At 36.9% G+C, this 23,536-nt stretch overlaps 1 protein-coding gene across 2 annotated transcripts in view; it reads right to left on the bottom strand.

Annotated features, from left to right (window-relative positions):
* The window catches only part of MAP3K15 (mitogen-activated protein kinase kinase kinase 15), a 126,991-nt gene that overhangs the window by 33,284 nt on the left and 70,171 nt on the right, over positions 1-23,536 (bottom strand). For both annotated transcript variants that reach the window (XM_084788541.1, XM_084788540.1), the window contains exons 10-15: positions 20,862-21,012; positions 19,227-19,334; positions 13,795-13,844; positions 10,962-11,057; positions 3,804-3,891; positions 1,684-1,817 (exon numbers count right to left, since the gene is read on the bottom strand). In XM_084788541.1, the coding sequence (XP_084644667.1) occupies positions 1,684-1,817; positions 3,804-3,891; positions 10,962-11,057; positions 13,795-13,844; positions 19,227-19,334; positions 20,862-21,012 (627 nt within the window). The remainder of the gene's footprint in view (positions 1-1,683; positions 1,818-3,803; positions 3,892-10,961; positions 11,058-13,794; positions 13,845-19,226; positions 19,335-20,861; positions 21,013-23,536) is intronic.

Raw genomic sequence — 23,536 nt, 5'->3', positions numbered from 1 at the left:
CATGCCAGGAATAGCCCCAGATTTATGCAACTGTAACAGCTTATCTATTGCCTGAATAAAGGAGAATATTGGTTGAGAGACTGGAATTCTCATCATGTTTCTGTATATCCTTTTGGCAGTCCATTAATCTCCTTCAAGCTTGGTTTCCATATTGATGACATGAAGAGATAAGATTGGTTTGTTTCAGGTCTTCATTATAATTCACATATTATATTATCCCACTCAAAATGGACAAATTAGTGAATGAATGGATGGTCATACAGATGCTAGAAATCCCATGTAACACAGCCTTAGACAGAGTCACCTAGATGGAGGGATGTGTGCACATATCCATTAGCATCCAGTGCTGGATGCAATGCTGAAATTATGGGGGCTGTTAAGGAGAAAACAGCTGTTAAGAAATAAAAGTACATTGAGAAAACAACCAATTTCTGTGTCTGTAGTCAATGGATGATTCTTTCTATTGGAATCATGATTACACGTATAGCTTCTCAACAGTAAGCATTGTTGTGCTTCTGTTTAGATTTAGATGGAGTAGGCATTTAAAATGATGTGAACTTAAGAACACGAAGTTGGGTGGGTAGGGAGGTGGGGAAGACCTGGGAGGACTTGGGGGGGGGGAGGAGAAAGAATATGACCAAAAATCTACCATATGGAAAATTAAAAAATAAACGTAATAATAAAATGGCTGAGTAAGTTGTAATACTGATGACAGAAACAGCCCAAATCTATGGGTAAGGTTTAAGGGCACAGTTATTAATAAAATTTGTATTGTGAAACTTTTCCCCCCCTGAAACAGGGTTTCTCTGTGTAGCCTTGGCTGGCCTGCTGAGTCACTTTGTAGACCAGGCTGGTCCTGAACACAGATCTGCCTGCCTCTGCCTCCCAAGTGCTGAGATTAAAGGTGTGCACCACCACGCCTGACAAATTTGAGGTTTTTTTTTTTTAATTTTTCTGAGACAGGATTTCTCTGTGTAGACTTGGCTGTCCTGGACTTGCTTTGTAGGCCAGGCTAGCCTCGAACTCAGAGATCCGCCTGCCTTTGCCTCCTGAGTGCTGGGATTAAAGGCGTGCGTCACCACGCTCAGCTGTGAAATTGGTTTTTAAAAATGCATTGAAGTTCTGTAATGACATATCCAGACAAATCATAGCCATTTTCAATTGTTACAGTGTAAATTTAAAAGCACTCAGTCAAGGCTGGAGATGTAGCTCAGAGGAAGAGTGCTTGCCTATCATGCCCGAGGACCTGAGTTCTATCCCCAGCACTGAAAAACAAAGAGAAAAGTTTCTCAGTCACATTTCTCAATGTAATTAAAATATGCAGAAAACAAAAGCAGACCACCCTTTAATAAGAGTATTACAAACATTTTTTGTTTTTGTTTTGTTTTTTTTTGAGACATAGTTTCTCTGTATAGCCTTGACTGTCGTGGACTCGCTTTGTAGACCAGGCTGGCCTCGAACTCACAGTGATCCACCTTGCCTCTGCCTCCCGAGTAGAGTGCTGGGATTAAAAGCATGAGCCACCACACCAGGCAAGAGTATTACAAACTTTAACAACATAGGTAGCCACATTATTCTACTGACACTGATTAAGTCATTATATCTTTGCACCATCAGTAGTAGACTTGGGATATAGAGGATTGAGATAGCAAATGTAGAATATTGAAGGCAGTCCCAACTTGCCTGATATCTCTCTCTGGGATTTCCTTGATAGCTATTCGTACTTGATTACTGAGATCTCGGCCAGCATACACAATCCCATAGGAGCCTTTCCCCAAGACAACTCTTTCCCCATTCACATCATGGTCATACTCATACTAAACAAAGTAAAACAACAGGACAAAGAGAGAGAGAGAGAGAGAGAGAGAGAGAGAGAGAGAGAGAGAGAGAGAGAGAGAGGGAGGGAGGGAGGGAGGGAGGGAGGGAGGGAGGGAGGGAGGGAGGGAGGGAGGGAGGGAGGGAGGGAGGGACAAGATACAACTTATCAAAAGTTATCTAACAAGTTTTCAAAACTATAAAGCATTATTTGAGTGCCAAGCAAAATCATGGTTCTTAGGTTACACACTTTTCATTTAACAATTATTCCCATTTGTTCATGTGTTTGTAGACTTAATGAAATGGAATTCAGGAAAGTGAAAAAAGAAATACTCACCTGTAAATTACCTGGCTCACCTTTTGGGGACTTTTCACCATTTTAATGCTGCAACTTAAAACTTTCTAAGCATGTTAAGTACCACACATAAATATCTTCCTGTATGATCTCTTATCAACTTATCAGGAAGCAAACCTCTTTCAATAGCCCAGGAAAGAAGTAAAAGTTAATAGTATCTTGATATAGAATATACACATGTAGGGAGGTTCCCCCTTTTATTCATATAGATATAACACATGTTGCAAGTACATTTTACAATTAGGATTGCTAGTCTGTTTCACCAGTCTTATCATCAAAAATCTGTTGTTGCAGACCTGCTAGATATGGTAGCATATGCCTCTTACTCCACCATTCGGGAGGCTAAAGCAGAAATAAAGTTCATGAGATTTTGGGATTAGCCTGGACTACAGAGGAAAACCGGTCTTTAAAAAGCAAAAACACGGCCAGTGAGATGGCTCAGTGCGTAATGGTGCTTACCATGCAAGCCTGGTGACCTGAGTTCAACCCTCTAAACCCATAGAAAGAAGGAAGGGGAGAATCAATTCCACAAAGTTATCCTTTGTCCTCTACACATGTGCTCATATAAAGCATGCATATACACAGTAATTTGAAAATGACAATAATAAACTACTGCATGCAGCTACATTCAAGTTTATTCTTGTTAGTGATTAAAACAAAAGCAACAGTCGTTTAAGTAACTCTTATGTAAAACTGAGAGAAATATTTCTGGGGGTTGGCACGCTCCCACTGTTTCTATTTACCCCAAATCAATACCTTGGGGTATTTCTAGAAACCCCACTGTTTCTACAATACTCAGAGTGATACACTGAATAATGTTTATATTCCTTCCATATACCTATAGATGCTCATATAGATTAATGCTCATATAGATAACTTTAGGGTCTCTACTGTCTGACAGAACTAGAAACAAGTCCACTCCACAGACTTATTTCATAGCTTTCTCTTTTTCACATCTGTTCCTTTAAATGTAACCAGTCTGCTTCTATAACATACTTTGATACTAAAATGAACCCTTATGAAACTTTCTGAAGAAAACCTTAAGAAATTAATTTCAGTCTAACTTCAAAATATAATAAAAGCCCATTAAATTGTAATTACTGGAAGAACTTGAATTAGTGCCAAATATGAATGACTTCAACACTTAAGCACATATAAGTGGTATAGTCATTGTAGACTACAACTGTGCTGTACAAATGAGGTTATGATAATGTCCCTTTCTTTAAAGTGATTTAAACTTTGGTATATTTAATATACCATCTGTAAGGAGATATAACTAAAGTCCATTTAGGCAAAATTCTGTTTCCAGCTTGTCAACTATTTCTCCTGGAGTCTCATAAGTACTCAGAAAAATGAACTTTGTATAGTTAGGCACAAAGGAAAATTTTAATGTAACCCGTGGCCATTTTTTCTTAAACATTGTGACTAACATGATCCCATGCTTATAAGATTCTTCTATGAAGATACTTTAAACTTAATCTCTGAGACCCATGGACAGTGATATCTGGTTGGTTCAAAAGTTTCTTTAACTATACCCAGTAGAGGATTTCACATGAAAATTGGCACATTTTCTTTAAGCACCAAAGGTATTATTAAAGGATGTTTTCCTAGTTCTCAATCTTCTGTGACTTACCTCTAACGTGTCTCCATCAGCCTCTCCCTCCAATTCCACTGTACTGCCCACTCCATTGTTTAGCATTTCTTTGACCAAAGAGCAAAATCTAGAACAGCAAATGCCACAGGATACTACCCATCAGCATCACTCTTGCCCTTGATGTTTAACTTAAGTTTACTGTATTAATAAGTAAGTCATGAAACAATAATCCCACTTTTTATTTGACATGGTACTTTGTGATTACCTTAATCTAGTTCTAAAACATATGTGATACCTAAGTCCTCTCCATGCAATATCTCTTTTAACTAGCTGGTCATTTGATGCTAAACCACTTCTCTTAAGTGCAGCATATATGTAGAACTCAACAAGAACAGTTTGTCTTCTACTAAACTCTAAAGACTTCTTTTTTTGTGGGTTCCACTCACAGACTTAAGGTTAATTATATTATATTTCTGTATAGGTACCATATTTTCTTTATTCATATATCATTTGTGAATGCTCAGATGGTTTTCTTTTCTTTTTTTTTCTCTCTTTTTTTCTTTTGGGTATTAAGTGCTGCAATAAACTTGGGAGTGCAGATGTTTCTTTGACAGACTTAGTTCAGGTCAGAATAGAGTGGTGATTACTAAAGACTGGGGATAGCAGAGGAAAGGGAGGGGTAGAAAAAGATGATCAGGGGCTGGAGAAATGGCTAAGTGGTTAAGAGCACTGGCAGCTCTTCCAGAGGACATGGGTTCAATTCCCGGTATCCACATGGTGGCTCACAACTGAACTGACTCCAGTTCCCTTACACAGACATACATGCAGGAAAAACACCAATGCACATAAAATAAGAATAAATTAATCACTAAAAAAAGAAAAAGATGATCAACAGGTATTGAGCTATATCTAGTTAGGAAAAAGGAACTATTGGTGCTTTGTGTATAGTGGTGTGACTATCAATAACAATAATATACTGTATTTCAAGTGTTATTTATTTTATAGTTTCTTGAAACAGTCTCTCACTTGTAGCCAGGCATGCTTGAGCCTCACTATGCCTAAAACTTGTGCAATCCTTTTATCTTGACCTCCTAAGTGCTGGGATTATAGAAGTGCATCATCATGCTTCAATATACTATAATTTTCAAAACTATTCAATATAGAAATGAAAATTATAAAGATTAACTATTTGCTCTGATTTGAACATTACACACTATATGCATATATATACACAATGTGGTATCCCACAGATACATGCAATTTTGTCTATCAGTTAAAAATAAAAAATTAAAACATGACTATTTTTCTACATATCACCCATTAGAAATGTAACTACTTGGCCAGGGGCAGTGGCTTATGCCTTTAATCCCAGTACTTGAGAGGCAGAGTCAAGTGCATCTCTGTGAGTTGGACACCAGCCTAATTCACATACTAAGTTCTAGGACATCCAGGACAACATAGTATGACTCTGTCTCAAAAAAATATGAATAATTTTATCATGTCCCTATAAGCATTTTCTTCTTGTCCTTTACTGTTTTCCCTAGGACTGATTTGTTAGCCATTCCACTAGTACACCTTTTCAAACGTGTCCCTGCATTACTCTTAATGCCTTAAGACCAGTATCCAGAAGTAATCAGTGCTAAGGATAATGGGACTTTCTTCTCTCAAGCTATGGGAAATCCAGTTCTCAGTGAGGCAGAAAGTCTTATATAAGGGAAGATAATGAGGAAATGCATGAAGTGCCCATGTTATTCTCTTGACAAATATGAAGCCTAACATCAGTGATTACTCATTTAACTTTATCACAAATGCTGAGCTGCATAGGTCCCATTCCCAGTCCTGTGTAGTTGCTTTTTTTTTCTTACATACATAATCATCTTGACTTAGTAGACATGCTTATCCATATTTCTCTGTTAAGATGTTAAGGAAGAATCATGTACACTTGAACATTACAATGTTCTTTTTTCCCCTTAATGCATTCTACTATTATTTTTTCTAGTATTTGAATGCTGGGATACCTAATAAACTTAAGGAGATGCAGGATATGCATTCATTCACTACAGTAAAATTTAGAAGATAATATTAACTGTTGCCAAGTATATAAAGCAACAAGACCTCTTATATGTTGCTAGTGGGAATATAAATTCTCGAGACTACTTTGGAAAGCCACTAGCCAAAGCTGAATATAAATCTCCTTTGTGATAGATTATTCTACTTCTAGGTGTGTACTCAACAGAAATTGATGTTTGTGCTCACCAAAGGGAGTGCATAAGATTATTCATAGAGGTTTTATTTATCAAGCACCAAAGGAAAATGACCCAAATGTTCATTAGTAGGAAAACAGATAAGCTGTTGCATGTTCTTGCAATGGAACACTTCAAAGAGTAAAAGGGATAAAAATGACATGGCTATTACTTTAAGGAACTGGGTGGGTGGGGACTAAAAACAATTTATTTGAAGAAGAATGGACAGAATTAACTATGGTGATTGAAATCAAAGTAATTATCACTAGAGGGGGTTTAATAATTAGGGTGGGACACAAGGCATCTTCTGGAGTGCTGATATGGAAGATAGCTACATGTGTATAGATTTATATCAGATATACTGGTATAGGTATAAGAATAAAAGTAACTGCACATTTAACTGAAATTTATATACTTTAACTGTATGTATAGCACACCCCAACTAAAATTTATTAAACCGTGTGATACAAAGTCATTGAGTAATGACCTAGACTTTGTAATAAAACAGTGTTCTGTCCATTAACTGGCAGAATTTTCTGACTGTAAACTGAGGACTGTGATTCAATATGTTCTTCACTATGCTATTTACTTGGATATCTAAATATACTATGATAATGATTGAGATACAGTGAGATAAAGTCTCCTAAAATTATACAATATAGATACTCAAACTAGGAGTAAAAGGAATCTCTTAAACCTAATAAAGGCTGTTCATGAAAAAACTGGCTGCTAAAATCATACTTAAAGAGGAAACACTGGTTTCTTTTTTCTTAAGATCAGGGCCAAAAGTAGAATGCCTTTTCTTGCCATGCCTATTCCACACTGTACTGAAGGTGAAGAGTCAAGATATTTAAGCAAGAAAACTATACAGCCATCTATGTCTGAAAGGAAGAAGATACACCATGTCCCTAGACTACATGATTTTGACAGAAAACCCTAAAGAATTCAATTAAAAATATTAGAACTCATCATGATTACTCTTGCCAAGGACTGATGTTTAGTTCCCAGTACCCACATAGGGTGGCTGGCTCACAACAACCTGTAACTCTAGATCCAGGGGATTTGATGCCCATTTCAGGGTTCTATGGGCTCCTGCCACATGTGGTCTTCACACATATAGTCTGACAATACATACATATACAAAAAACAATAAAGCAAAAATTCAAAACCATTCAAATTAATAAGTTCATGAAAATTATAAAACCAATATACAAGGTTAAGCACATTTTGAAATAAAGAAAAACTTCATTTACAATAGTCTCAAAAAACATTCAGGCATAAGAAGTACAAAATTTATGTACTGAAATTATGAATTACTGATAAAAGAAATTTAATAAAACACAAATGAATAGAAATGCATGCCATGTTTACAGGTTAAACAATACTCATAATATGGTGATACTCTTTGAGTTAATATTTCTAACAGACTTCCCATCAAACCTCTAGGCACCTTTCCCCCCTAATAATTCAGAAGTGGACCCCAAAGTTAACATGGAAAAGCAAGCACCAACAATAATCAAAATAATTTTAAAGAATAAGCACAAAATTGAAAGACTCATATTTCATGATTTTACAACTTCATGAAAGCTACAGCAATAATATATACTTGCAAATAGCTATGCAGATCAGTGGAACAAAAGACCAAAAGTAATCTCCTAAATTTAGGGCCAATTCATTTTCTAAGAATGCCACAACTATTTGATGGAGAAAAGAATATTCTTTTCAACAAATGGTGTTGAACAATCAAATACCACACAAAAGAACAAAGGTATAATCCTATCTTAAAGTCATATTAGTATAATTTTATATGATATATTATATATGCTATATTAATATATTAGTATATACCATATTATTGTATATTAGTATAATTACATATAACACATTATAAAGTTATATTTCTGTATTACTATGTTCCTATTTTATAGTATATTTAAAAATTAATTAAAGGGATAGTGACATAACTCAGCAGGTAAGGTCACTTGCTGCCGGACTTGAAGACCCAAGTCTTATCCCTAGGATCCACAGGGTGGAAGAAGAAAACCTATTCTAGCAAGTTGTCCTCTAACCTCAACGTGAGCACCCTGGAACCCCATAATCCAACAATAAGTTATTAAGGAAAAAGTAAGAACCGGGTAAAGCATTTTAAATTTAAGTAAGTTTTTAGTATGTGTGTGTATATGTGTGTGCATGCCTGCTAATCCATACACATACCATGTGTGTGTTGCAGTGATCATAGCGGCCAAAAGAGAGGCATTGGATCCCCTAGATCTGGAATCACAGGTGATGGTGAGGTGCCTGTTATGGGTTCGCCACAAGTACTCTTAACTGCTGAACCATTTCCAGTCCCTCAAACTTTAAATATAAACACACAAACAAGCAAGCAAGCAAACGAACAAAACCAATGGGAGTAGGGGCTGTCTCCAACTCTCTTGCCTGCCACTGGATCCCTTTCCTCTAGCTGGGCTGCTTTGTCAGGCCCCAGTGGGAGAGGATGCACTTAGTCCTGCTGTCACTTGAGGTGCCAGGGTGGGTTGGCACCCCTTGGAGGCCTCACCTTCTTTAAGAAAAAAGGAGAGGAGGGAGAGGGGAGGTGACATGAGAGCGGGATTGGGAGGAGAGGAGGGAGGGGGCCGGGATCAGGCTATAAAAAGATTAAATAAATAAAGGGGGGGAGTAAAAAAAAGAAAGAAAAATGGATAACTCTCATAATTAAAAACGTTTGTGGGGGCTGGAGAGATGGTTCAGTTGTTAAGAGCACTGGATGCTCTTCCAAAGGTCCTGAGTTCAATTCCTAGCAACCACATGGTGGCTCACAACCATTTATAATGAGATCTGGTGCCCTCTTCTGGTGTGCAGGCAGAACACTGTATACAAAAATAAAATAAATAAATCTTTTAAAAAAATTGTGTTGTGATACTTATCAGTGACATGAAAAGACAACTCACAGAAAGGGAGAAAGTCTAAGCAAATTGTATGGAGAATATATAAGTAACCCATAATAAAAAGACAAATAGTTCAACTAAAAGTGAACAAACATCACTTTCCCTAGGAGAACCAAGTTAAGATTACCAGGAATAACAGAGATATTGAGCATCATCTAATACGAGGCACTAAACAATATATAGTATCATTCTGTGCTATTCCTACCCCAAATATATAACATATATATAATAATGAGGAAACAGCAAACAAACCCACATTAAGGGACTAAATAACAGATAACGCCTGCGCCTTTTAAAAGTATTAAGTCTTCAAGATGAGAGGAGACTATAATACAGAGATGGCAACTAAATGCAGCACATGATCCTAGACCAGACTGTGAACCAAAGGTAAAATACCTTATTTTGCTACAAAAGACATTTGGATGGAAATAAGTAAAATTTTGTACTATAATCCCATGTCCATCTTAATTCCTAATTATGTAACTATAATAAGTACAAAAGTGAAGATTTCTTGTTTTTAGGAAATATACTGGAATATTTAGAGGCAATGCAGCATTGTTTCTATGGTTTCCACTTCCCTAGTTTGGAGAAAACAAACATGCATTACTTTAGAGAAACAAATGATGTAAAATAACTGTAGCAAAAGAGGAATTCCGGGTAAAGCATTCATGGAAAGCCTTATTTTTTTTGAGACTTTCCTATAGCTTTAAACATTTTTCTAAATAAAATGTACATTTTTTAGTTGGGCAAAGGAGTTGAACATATATTTCTTTAAAGAGGCTACAAAAAAGTGTTCTATCAATATATGAACAGCTGCCCAGAATCATTTGTTATTAGGAAAATGCAAATCAAATATACAATGCAATTCAAAGAAATACTATGATAGCTAGAGCTAAAAAATAGATAATTAGAGATAAGGAGGTGAAAAAATTGAAACCTTCATATACTGCTAATGGGAATGTAAAGAAAAGAATTACCCTAAAGTGCAGTCTTTTGATGCCAAAAATCTACAAACTTTGTATACTTACAAAACTTTCATATAGATGTACACAGAAGTAAAATTCTTAAAAATTCAAAAGCTAAAAGCATCCCAGATGACTAGCAACTGATAAGCAGAAAAATAAAATGTACAATTAGTTATACAAGGCAGTATTGCTTCTCAGCACCCCATAAGCAGCAGCGAAGTATTGATAACATGGTTTGTCTTGGAAGACTCTTGAAAACTGGCTTCTACAAAGAAGCCAGGCACAAAATGTCACATATTATGCCACAACATGTTCACACAATGTCCAAAACGGACAAATACATAGAAAGTAGGTTACTAGTTGTGTAGGGCTGAGGTTATAGAGGATGATGATGAGAAAATGGTAAGTGAATATTAATGGCTACTGGGTTTACATTAGGAAGAATGAAAATATTTTCAAATTATATGTGATGGTTTCAAAAGTCTGGAGCTACATTAAAATCATCAGCTTATATACTTTATTATTACTGGTTTTTTGAGATAGAGTTTCTTTGTGTAGCCTTGGCTGTCCTGGACTTGCTTTTAGACTAGGCTAGCCTTGAACTCATAGAGATCTGCCTGCCTATCCCAAGTGCTGGGATTACAGGTGTGCACTACTGCACCCAGCTGATTATTTTATTTTATTATTTTTAAATTTTTATTTACCTTTATGTGCATTGATGGTTTGCATGAACATATGTCTACGTGAGAATGTCAGAACTTAAGAGTTATAGACACTTGTGAGCTGCCATGTGGGTATTCAGATTTGAACCCAGGTCCTCTGTAAGAGCAGTCAGTGCCCTTAATTGCTGAGCCATCTCTCCAGCCCCAGCTTATACACTTTAGATGGTTGTAAGGTATGTGGCTTCTATCTCAATGCTACAAAACAATTTTCTATGAATTAAAATTTCAAGATAGTACAGTTAATATTTTTCATAAGAAAGATCCTTTAAGATGGCCATCAGTCATAAATACACAACACATACCTAAATTAGCTGTAACTCACCTATTACACTGGTCTTCAGTGGAAAAATAGATTTGAAAGTCATCAGAATTATCATGGACATAAAGAAAACAGCACCGTTCATCAAACTTGGATAGGCTGTAAAATTTCAAAACATAAGAATGTTTTATACAAAGCCAAGTGTGGTGGCACACACTTTTAATCACAGCACTGGGAGGCAGAGATAGGTGGATCCCTGAATTTAAGGCCAGCCTGGTCTACAGAGCAAGTTCCAGAACAGCTGATATTACACAGAGAAAGCTTATCTAGAAAAAGCAAGCAAGCAAACAAACAAGAAAGAGCATGCCTATATACATATATTATGATGCCAACATTAATTTTTAAAGAACACTGAAAAAATTTCTAGCTTAGATTTTCTTCCACTTTCTAAATTCCTGATTTTATTAATCATTAAAGTGTTTTTATTTTTAAATTATGTATATATGTTTGTGCTTGTGTGCGCAGGTTCTGCAGAAACCAGAAGAGGCTATGATATCCTTTGGTGATTATGATCCACCCAACATGGGTGCTGGGACTTGAACACAGGTCATCTACAAGAGCATTGATTGTTCTTGACCACTGAGGCATCTCTCTAGCCCCAATGCTTCATTAATCTTTTAGCGAATACTCTCATAGTTTGTCCTTTCATACTCTATGAAATTTAAATTTAGAGCCATTTATATTACAAACGTATTTATAAATTGACTTTAACATGTATCAAGAGATTCCTTTACACCTAGGGCAAAGGAAATACAGGCAATAGAAGAAGGTAGAAAATATGATCTCTGTCTTCTATGAATTTATAATCCAGTAAAAATAGAATCAGGACATTCATGGTCAAGCAATGTAAACCTGAAAAAGACCTTCAAATGTTTTCTAGTCTATTTCTACCCAATGTATGGACCTGAGCTTCAAACAAGAAATATTTGGTTTGCTTAAATACATCCAGTAAACAAAAGTCATCACACTCTTATCTACTTATAGATTTCACTGTTAGAAAGGGGGTTGTTGAGGTGGTGGGGGTGCAGCCTTAAATCCCAGCCCTTGGGAAGTAGAGACTGGAAGATCTCTGAGTTCGAGGCCAGCCTGGTGTACAGAGTGAGTTCTAGGACAGCCAAGGCTACACAGAGAAACCCTGTCTTGAAAAAAACCAAAAACCAAAACACAAAAGAGAGAGGGTGGAGAGGGTGGGTGGAGGAGGAGGAGGAAGAAGAGGGAGGGAGGGAGAGAGGGAGGGAGGGAGGGAGAGAGAGAGAGATAAAGAGAGAGAGATAGTTCACTCACATCGAGTCAATATGTAATGGCCCTTATTCTGCCAGGTAGCAGTATAGGGGCTAGTTTATCATCTATATAATAAGCTCTTCAGCCACTTTATCTGGCCCCTTGCTGGTCATTTCTCTTCATCCAGAACTTGATGGTTTGTTTTTTGTTTTTTGTTTTTTTTTTTGTCTGTTTGTTTTGAGACAAGGTACTGGTGTATGGCTCAGGGTGGTGCTGAGCTTGCTATGTAGGTTGGGCTAGACTCCAACTCATGATTTTCCTGTTGTAGCCTCCCAATAGATCAAATTTTACTTAAACTATTTTTTAATGTTATAGATGACACAAAGATGACATATTAAAACAGCAACAGTTCAGGGTGATTCAAAACAAATATAAGTTAGGTTATGTGTGAGCCAATTTTGAAAAAGAAATCTACAAAAAATAACTACCATAGCAACCAAAGTCTGTCTCTTATATTATGGCAGTCCTGAAGTCTAGTCACCGCCCTATGTTACAACTCCCTACTGATAGTCTTGAAAATGTGCTTTGTACTATCTCCTGGTTTTGAGGCAATATTATGCAAGTACTCCATTATTCCTATTTAAACATTGATGTGTTCAGGACAGGCTCATACTGGGTGTGAAAGTAATAAGGGATTCACTCAATAGTTTTTGAGTTACATATCTTATATTTAGAGAAAGGAGAGAAAACTACAGCCCAAGCTCTGATTTGACTAAAACAGAAAAAGCGGAATCATACAGAGGCTGAGTGATCTTTTTTTTTTTTTTTTTTACACAATGCCGCATAGAAAAGAGAGATCTGATATCTACTTCACAGCAACTCCCACCTTTGGACATCCTGGCAAGTTGATTAGGGAAGCTGAGGTATGTTTGCCTGGCTTGAGGCAAGCCATGAAATCTCACCATTCCTGATCCCCAAAGCAAGTGGTATGCTTCTTGGAATCTATCTTCTGTGTTCCTATTGATAGTACCCTTGCCTCCAGAGCTCTGACCAGAAGGCCCTACTCGAGTATTAGATGCAAGTAACCCCTGACTTCAGCCCTGGTGGCAGGGGATAGGGAAGGAGTGAGCAGTTGAACCTTTTGGCTCTAAAAAGATACTGTTTAGTCAACAGATGGAATTTCTCTTTAAAGTTTGATATACAATCATTTTTTTTCTACTGGATTAGAAAAGTTACCATATTAGAAGCAGTACACTATGAACCTCATATGAGGCAATGATAAAGAAAATAGTGCTAGGTTCTGTTAAAAATAAGAGCATCTTCTAAATGAGTGGAAACACCAAAGCACATGAAATACCTACATTATTTGTTTTAAGACAGACAGCAGGTTACCGAGAAGAGACTTGATACCCTATGAGCATATACAGGGGGGGGGAGGTAATCCCCCTCAGGAACAGTCATAGGGGAGGGGAATAAGGGGAAAATGGGAGGGAGGGAAGAATGGGAGGATACAAGGGATGGGATAACCATTGAGATGTAACAAGAATAAATTAATAAAAAAAATAATTAACGAGGAAAAAAAAAGACAGACAGCAGTTACATTTCTCTCATGTACCTTATTCCCTTGATAGAAGAGGCTGTAAAATTCCACTCATGGATTTGTTTCTGCAAATATAAAAGACAGAAGAGCTTGATTTTTCTCAGCAAAGTATCATTTCTGGTTTCATCCTATAATTATTTCTTCTAGTTTGTTTTCAATAGTGATTAGGGGTTAGAGCAATATACTTTGCAAAACTTGGGATACACAAAATTTTTATGAGGTATGAAAATTCATGTCTCTGATTCATTTAGAGCAAACAATATAAATTTGAAATACATAGCTTGAGATAGATACACTACACACACAAAAACACACATTGTGTAGTCTTTCATCTTCTGTCAACCGAATAGGCAAACTCTGAAATAGGCTTAGGAAGAGCTCATTTTAGTTATAAAAATATTTAGAGAAGTAACACTGACAAAACTCACTTATCTTCATTTCATTTTCTCCCTTGGCACATAGCTAACACAAAGCTCAGTGCCCCTTGCAGTTAGATGAGGCCATACAACAGTCCTAATCAATGGGGTGTGAGGAAAACCTCTATGAATGCTGAGCATAGGGGCCCAAGTCTGTAATCCTGGCACTTAGGAGGCAAAAGATTGCCACCACAATCCAAGATTGGTCTGGTCTATATGATAAATTGCAGCCCACCCAGGGCTACATGGTGAGAGCCTGACTCCAAAAAAGTAAATGAAAAATATCTTCCCATGAAAAAACGTTATTTCCCTTTTGATAAAATCCAACAAAACCACCGAAATGTCTATCTACAGTAATCTTCTACCTTCTTTTTACCTAGCTACTACAAGATGTTATGATGTCTCCTACTAGCCTGGATATGGCATGAGGAATACACAAAGATTTATAATGTTAATATGTTGAAATTGGGGGTTGTTTTTAATACCCTGGCAAGAAAACTAACGGGTTTCACTATATACCAAGTTTCAACTTTCTAAGACAGCTGTCCCTTCCCTCTACTACCATTCCTTGGTCTTAAACTTTGCATAAAGTTAAGCCTTAGAAGGAATGTCTAAAACACAGTTTCAGAAAAGCCAAAATGTATGTGTGTATGTGTATGTATATATATAACAAATGACCAACATATAACTGTAGAAAATAAATTTTTAAAAGTTTTTTGAGATAAGGTTTCTCAAACTCATAGAGATCTCTGCCTCCTAAGTGCTGGACTTAAAAGTGTGCACCCTGACTGCCCAACTGTAGAAAATTATTTTAAATAGGAAAATCCACTTGGATGTCCTAAGGTTGTTTGAAATTGGTCTTTGGGATTAAGTATACCACACTAATAATCAAATACCAGAAATCAGCCTGCACTCCAAGGGAGCTGGTTGTTCAGCATTTCCCAACACATTACTGCATCATACTTCCAAGGAGTTTGAATTCGTAATTAATAAACCAGGAATTGAATCTAATTCTGTCTTGATATTATATGAAGTTGTATATATGCATGAGAGTGTTCTCTTTGTTTAATCCTTACATAAGCCATCAGGAAAAATACAACTCTGAAGAGAAATGTCATCTCACTCTTGCTTTCCCATTCTACAGATCTTCAAAATTGTAATGAAGACAAATGTAGGATGTATCTCACAGAAAAAAAATTCTATCTCTGACAAATGTAAGGAAAAAACCCCATAATACTGTCAAGGAAAACTTGCTTTGTGATAGTTCTTTTCCATTTCTTACTAAGACAAAGTTAAGATATTTACAATTAGTGGCATACATGCACCAAAGGGAATTTCAATTAAGAACCAGCAACCATCCCAGGATTCAAATGAGGGAGGCCACACTGGTAGAATTCCATGACATCAAAACCATTTTGCTTTTATAGCATAAGTTTTTTTCTACAATCATTTCTCAAAATGTGAGGTATTTCACATCCATATCAATGAATTTATGAGACTACAGATCTGAACTTTGAAGTTTCTACTACACTGTAAGTAATATTCATGGTATAATGAAAATAATCAAGTTTAGGGAGTGGAACAGGAATTTCCATCTTGAGAATATGGAGATGGCACTTAGAAGTCTACCTAAAGGCAACCGGAGCAGAGTTTACTGATGTTCTGCTCTTTGACCTATGCTGACTTCTGAAGTGTGCTCACCTTGTAAATTCACCACCTCATACATTTATGATTTGTACATATTTTCACATATCTAGTATACAGATTGACTTTCCAAAGTCTGTAATACTGGGGATCAAAAATGTTTCAGATTCTATAATATTTCCATAGACTTTAATAGTTCAGCATCTTTGATCTAAATATCTAAAATCTGTAATGTTCCAAAATCTAAAGCTTTGTGACTAGTAACACTAAAGAATTTCAGATTTTGTAATATTTTAGACTTTCAGATTAAGAAGGTGCCATCTGTACTTCAATGAATAGATTTTATTAAAACAAAGAGGAGGCAAATTAAGTAAAATATATGTACTCTTCAAATGAGAAATATCTATTTATATACAAGAACACACATATTATATATATAAATTATATCTATATGAGCAAATATCTCTCTTTTGCACTCAAGTATTTAATATACACAGTGCAGGAAAAATACAAGCACGTCATGGCAGCTCATCCTATTAATGATTGCTAACTGTATTTTCAACAAGAAGATTACTCTAGAGTTAAATATTAGACAAGGTTACCGGCCTTCATTTGAGATCAGACTATCTGCTTAGGTATTTCTAATCTGAATGTGAGCCTCTGTTTATTTTACAATGCTGTATTTTATTTGCAAAGATAACGTTTACTTTTACCCGATAACAAAATCATTTCCATTTTTGCTAACAGGGAGAAAAACAATCTTCTTCTACCCAGCTAATGGTAGCAGTTCCCCATATTCCATGGAAACACACGTACGGGCAAATAAACCTATCTAATGTGCTTGTAGCAGGTGCTGTGCTTCATTGCTACAGAGTTTATGAAATTTTGAAAAACCCAATGAAGTGCTTTAGATAAACAGATGAAGATACTGCTATTACCACAAACCTGAAGACCCAGCTCAGCATTCTGTAATCTGTATAATGGGCAATTGTTACTATGAACATCAGCTCATATAAGTGTGATAGTAATTCTACAGACTCTGGAGTATATATAGTGTGTATACACACACACACACACACACACACACACACACACACACACACTTTGGAGTCAAGCAAGCCCATTTCTAAGTTGCACACTGGCACGTTACTGACAAGGGTGAAAATGGAACTATTTACAGATTCAATGCAATCCCTACCAAAAACCTACAAAATATTTTAAAGACATTGAAAGATCAATTCTCAACTTCATATGGAAAAACAAAAAACCCAGAATAGCAAAAACAATCCTATACAATAAAAGATCATCCAGAGGAATTTCCATACTCAATCTCAAGCTGTACTATAGAGCAATAGTAATTAAAACAGCATGGTACTGGCACAGCAATAGGCTGGTTGATCAGTGGAATCAAATTGAAGACCCAGAAAAGAATTCGCACACATATGGTCATTTGATTTCTGAAAAGAAGCCAAATCTATTCAATGGAAAAAGGATAGCATCTTCAACAAATGGTGCTGATCTAACTGGATGTCTACATGTAGAAAAATGCAATTGGACCCATATTTGTCACCATGCACAAAACTTAAGTCCTGGTGGATTAAAGACCTCAACATAAAACCAGAGACACTAAGTCAGTTAGAAGAAAAAGTAGGGAAGAGCCTGGAACACATAGGCACAGGAGACAACTTCCTGAACAGAACACCAACAGCACAGGCCTTATTAAGGTCAATAATTAATAAATGGGACCTCATGAGGCTGAGAAGCTTCTGTAAGGCAGGAGACACTGTCAAGAGAACAAAGCGACAGCCTACAGACTGGGAAAAGATCTTCACCAACCCTACATCTGACAAAAGTCCAAAATATATAAAGAACTCAAGGAATTAAACACCACCAACCCCAATAACCCAATTAAGAAATGGGGCTCAGAACAGAGAATTCTCAACAGAGGAATATCGGATGGCTGAGAAACATTTAAAGAAATGCTCAACCTCCTTACTCATCAGAGAAATGTAAATCAAAACGATTCTGAGATTCCATCTTACACCCATCAGAATGGCTAAAATCAAAAATTCAAGTGACACCACATACTGGCGAAGATGTGGAGAAAGGACACTCCTTCATTCCTGGTGGGAATGCAAACTAGTACAGCCACTTTGGAAATCTATCTCAGAAAACTGGGAATAGGGTTTCCTCAAGACCCAGCTATTCCACTCCTTGGAATATACCCAGAAAATGCTCCACCACACAACAAGGACATATGCTCAACCATGTTCATAGCAGCCTTATTTGTAATAGCCAGAACCTGGAAACAGACTAAATGTCCCTCAGTTGAAGAATGGATAAAGAAACTGTGGTACATTTACAGTATGGAATACTACACAGCTATTAAAAACAAGGAAATCCGTAAACTTATGGACAAATGGATTGGACTAGAAATGATCATAATGAGTGAGTTAACCCAGAAGCAGCAAGACTCACATGGTATATACTCACTTATAATTGGGCACTAGCCCAAAAGGCATGTCCCATGGAAGTCTTCACTTATCAGAAGACTGGGATAGATGTGAGGACATCCTACTGAGACTCTAGGTAAGAGAAATATAGGAGATGGGGAAATAGAAGGACTCAGAGGGTCCTGGAAACCTACAAGAAGAACATCATGATGGGTGGATCAGATCCGGGGTGGGGGGTCTGCTCAAACTATTGCACTAACCAAGGACAATACAATAGTAAACATCGAACCCCTACTCTGATCTACCCAATGGAAAGGACATTCTCCACAGTTATGTGGAGAGCAGGTACTGACTCTGACATGAACTCTGGTGCTCCATAGTTGACCACCACTCCTTGGTGGGGAGGCCTGATGGCACTCAAAGAAAGAATAAGCAGGCTACCAAGATGAGACTTGATAGCCTATGACCATATAGTGGAGGAGGAGGTCCTGCTCGGTCACAGACCTAGGGGAGGGGAATAGGGTGAAAGCAGGAGGGAGGGAGGAATGGGAGAATACAAGTGATGGGATAACAATTGAGTTGTAATCTGAATAAATTAATAAAATTAAAATAAAACAAAAAATGAGAAATATGAAGGGACTTTATATATTCTGTATCTACTTCCTTATGGTTTAACTTTTTAAAAAAATCAATAAAACTGCATTATACATAAACACACACATATACACTTACACAACCACATACATACACATGACCTCCATGTCCACATACACAAAATAGATCTTTCTTCTTTCATCTGTGATTATAATTCCATGTATAAAGTTAAACATGGGTGACTATTATTTCTGATACTACTGCGAAAATTGTGCTATTTGAAAATCAAATCACTGATTAAATAATATGAAAGAAAGGGCTACTCATAATTTTCCCATACCATTTCTGTGGGTGAAACGTGCCATAAAGAAACAGTTCTTTCTTCAGCTTCATTGTTGATAGAAACATAAGAAGGCTGGTACACTTTGGTTGGCTCTATTACCAGAACCTAAAATAAGAGAAGATTTTTACAAAGCACAGCAATCTACAACAAGTGACCCTGCCCAGTGAGGAAGCAGTAGAATTTGTACTGAACAAATACTGAGGCAACTAAGCAATCAAGGCTCTAGGATCCAGGCCTATAGCATGGCAGGTTAAGTCCCTGTCTACATAGGGCTCTGTTCCAACAAGGGCACTCAGAACAGCGGATACACAAGACTATACAATTCAGTGCTACCTAACACTCCAAAAGAGCAAGTCAAAAGCAGGGAAGTTGGGCCTCATCATATAGGAGGACAAGAAAGGCCTGCTTGAAAGGTGATAGAAGAAAGAAAGAAGTTACAGTTATGGGGAGAAATAAGGAAGGTGGCCAGCAAGTACCAATACGTACATCTGCAGGGAAATGATAAGTGAGCGGTGTTTCCATCAGTAATGCTTGTTAATTGGTTAAGAATATGAAAGAACAACGAGGAAGAAAGGGAAGGGAAGGAAACGAGGACAGGTGGAGATGTAGGTAGGAGGAGAGGACAAGGAAATGAATCTCCCAGACAGAGCAACCAACACATTCAGCATGATAAACCTATGTAGAGCCTACACAAGTTGTTTGCTTTGTTACTGATTTCTACCTATCCAGTTTGAAATATTTTAAAATTAAAACAAGATTTTAAAGTGTTATTACTCAGAAACAAAAATTTATAATCATTTCTAACAATTGCATTTTGAGTAGTTAATGAAATTCTTTTTAAAAACACCCATATTCACAGTCTCATGGCATAAAAATGAAACACAAATACTGAAATGCAATTTCTAGAATACTTGGACATCTTTTCAAAGTGTAAGGGAATCCCATAAAACTGAAATAAAAACTAAATGAAAAGCTAAAAGCAATTCTGCTTTTTCAACAAAGTTTTAAATATTAATTAGTAGCACTGGAGGCAAAGTAAAGCTTAGGACAACCCAGCATGTACAACATTTTTTAGAACAAGATCTCTTCAGTTTCACCCTGTTATTTTCTGAATCTGATAATTTGTGTGTGTGTGTGTATGTGTGTGTGTGTGTGTGTGTGTGTGTGTGTGTGTGTGTATGCGCGCGCGCGTGTTACTGTTCTATGCATTGGAGGACATTTAGCAGCCTCCCTAGTCCTCATACCTTATTGATTATCAGTAGCATCAACTTTGACCCCTAGTTCTCTAACAATCAAAAATGTTTCCAAATTCTGCCAAATGTCCCTTGAGTAGGACAAAACTGCATTCAGTTGAGAACCACTATTTGAGAGGCAACTTTTTCCCAGAGGCTAACTTATTGGCTGATTCCCCAGAGGACTATTATCTTAATATTATCAATTGTAGTTTTATCCCTTCTTAGAGTTTTTAATAATCACATAGCATGAATACCGAGTTTCTTTCGTCTATCTTAAAGGATTGTGGCTAGTGGTATAGTTCAGTGGTAGAATAGTTTCCTAACAGGTGCCAAGTTCTAAGTTTGATCCCAGAAAAGGAGCAAACAAGCAACCCCCTACCCGTTTAGCACATCTTACTGGAAATCTGAGTCCATTAGTAACTTCATTTGTTGCTTCAAAAATGATATCTAACCAGAAGTTAAGCCGTTCCTGCCTGGGTGAATGTTCTGTAATGGTTTTCTTGAAGCGCTGAAGTAACACCAAGTTCTGAACTAATGACCGCAGGTACCTGGAAAAAACATCACAAACCTCATGAATTAGATTCCTAAAGAAACTGAAATCAATTCTAATTCCTTTAAAAGAAACTTCCCAAAGCCTTATGTACTTCAATTCACATTTGTCACAAGCTCTTCATAAAGGCACTGAGCAGCCACATAACTAAATCACAAGAAATGCAAACAGCAGGCAAAATCAGTCCAACAAAATTGTAAAAGACAGCTTTTTACTAACACTTCAATTTTAGTACATACTGTCCAATGTTTCTTGGCCTTTTGGCTAAGACCAAGCATCAGAACGACATCTAATCAATCGTAGTGGAAAGCATGGGATAACTGTTTTAGAAAACAAAAGTAATTAGTCCAACAGAAAAAAAAAACAATTACAGAATGGCAATATGTCAAACACTTTTTAAAAAAATTTGAGTAACCTTTATGTTTTGAGATATTTTTAGAAATAGTATACTGAACGCTGTATACCCTACTGACAACATCCTGCAAATCCACAGTACAGTATCACAACCGAAATTCTGCCATTGATATAATCAAGATACAGCTCATGCCCATCACTATGAGCCACCCCCTCATGTCGCTGTCCTACAATAACAACCGTTCCATTCCCATCCCTATCTTCTCCCTCAATTCTAGCAAGTGCTTATCTAAAACTTGTCTTTCTTTTTTCTTTTTTCTTTTTTCTAACTTGTTGTCTTTTACATTTAAAAAAATCTGGCTAGGTACACTTTCATGTCAGGAAGATTTGATTCTGCCCACACTTTGCTATCTTCAAACAAACTGAATATTTGAAAATATAGCTGCCAGGCAGTGGTGGTCACACCCTCTCTGGCACTAAATTGGGATGATTAATATGAAAGCATCATTGTATTACTTGGTTCTTTGAATATAAAATATAGCACTATCTAAAAAAGTAGACCAGTTTGACTGTAGCTGACTTGTTTGGGTACTTACTAGGTTTTAACCCTCCAAACTTAACACAATTCACATACAGGTCTAACCTTTATCTAGATACTAATACTGCTCTAAGCTCTGGAATATTCTATCTGTCAGGAATGTATTTTCCAGGGGTCTTAGACCATGCTAGACAGTCTTCACTAACAACATGATTCATGGTGGAAGACCTTTTGGTCTATGCACCATATCAGTTTGATCTCTGGAGATGCCGAAGAGTGTGCTATTAAGAGCAGCTACAGAACACTTGGTGATCACGTAATTTATCCTAATAAAAAAGCTGAACATCAAGGCTTATTGAACCTTCCTGGCTGGCAGCAGTGTATACCTGATGTTACATACTGGTGACAGGATAATTATGCACTGTGTATCTTATTCCACTGGGAGATGGGAATTGAAAGTGTGTACACAATCTCCTCTAGACACATGATCTGAGTATGTTCTGCCATCACTAATTTTCTGTAGTATTTCAATGTAACAAGCCATAACAACGAGTATAATAACATTTCTGAGTTCTGTTTAAATCTTAAACATCAGACTGGCTTTTGGGTACTAGGCACTCTTGATGATAAGCACAATACTGTTAGTTAACCCAGGTACCGATATAAGGATACTATATCCAACTCTGGGGGTTTTTACTCTCTGGAGTCTACTTTATCTGGTCCAGTCACAGCAATGTACTTTTTAGGATGATGTACACAGCAGCCATTCTAGGAGGGCTAAAGACCCAATAGGGATGCACTCTTTCAGTCTAAGAGAACTTCTAAAATGTTGATATGGCCTGAAAGCCTAATGATGTTAGGTCATTCAGATTGGTGAGAATGGACATTGAAGAAATTTCTACCCTCAGAATCTAATGTGCTAAACTGGAAAGCAAGGTGACCCAAGTGAACATGGGACATTTGATCTATTTTTAAACATGCAAGTGTAAGGTGAGTACTAATCAGAGAATCAGAAATCTGAAATGTTCCAAAACCCCAACCTTTTTTAGCGTTCTATCTGCATATCTGTGTTTATTACAGCACTGTTCACAATAGCAGAATCATGCAACCAGCCTAGGTGTCCATCAACAGGAAAAATGTGGTATACATAAACAACTGGGTATTATTTGATTATGAAGAATGATATTATATCATTTTAAGGAAAATGGATGGAACTAAAGATCATCATGTTAAGAAAAATAATCTAGATCATGGAGGAAAAATATGGAGAAATGCAGTCTTAATTTTAGGAAAGACTGGAAGAAGCAGGGCGTGGTGGCACACACCTTTAATCCCAGCACTCGGGAGGCAGAGGCTGGCGGATCTCTGTGCATTTGAGGCCAGGCTGGTCTACAAAGATAGTTCCAGGACAGCCAAGGCTACACAGAGAAGCCCTGTCTCAAAAAAAAAAAAAAAACCCAAAAGAAAGAAAAGACTGAAGCAGACGGAAGGAGGGAAGATGGGAGAAGGTAATGGGAGTGGCTGCAATCAGTATATGAACACTCATGCAGAATTTAATGATGAAATCCGTCATCAATATACACAAATTTTAAGTCTTGGGTTTTGAAACAGTTCACATTTGAATTAGGGA

The sequence above is a fragment of the Acomys minous genome (genome assembly GCF_964271855.1).
Source record: "Acomys minous genome assembly, chromosome: 7".
Lineage (NCBI taxonomy): Eukaryota > Metazoa > Chordata > Mammalia > Rodentia > Muridae > Acomys > Acomys minous.
This window is presented reverse-complemented; position numbering and strand designations above follow the sequence as displayed.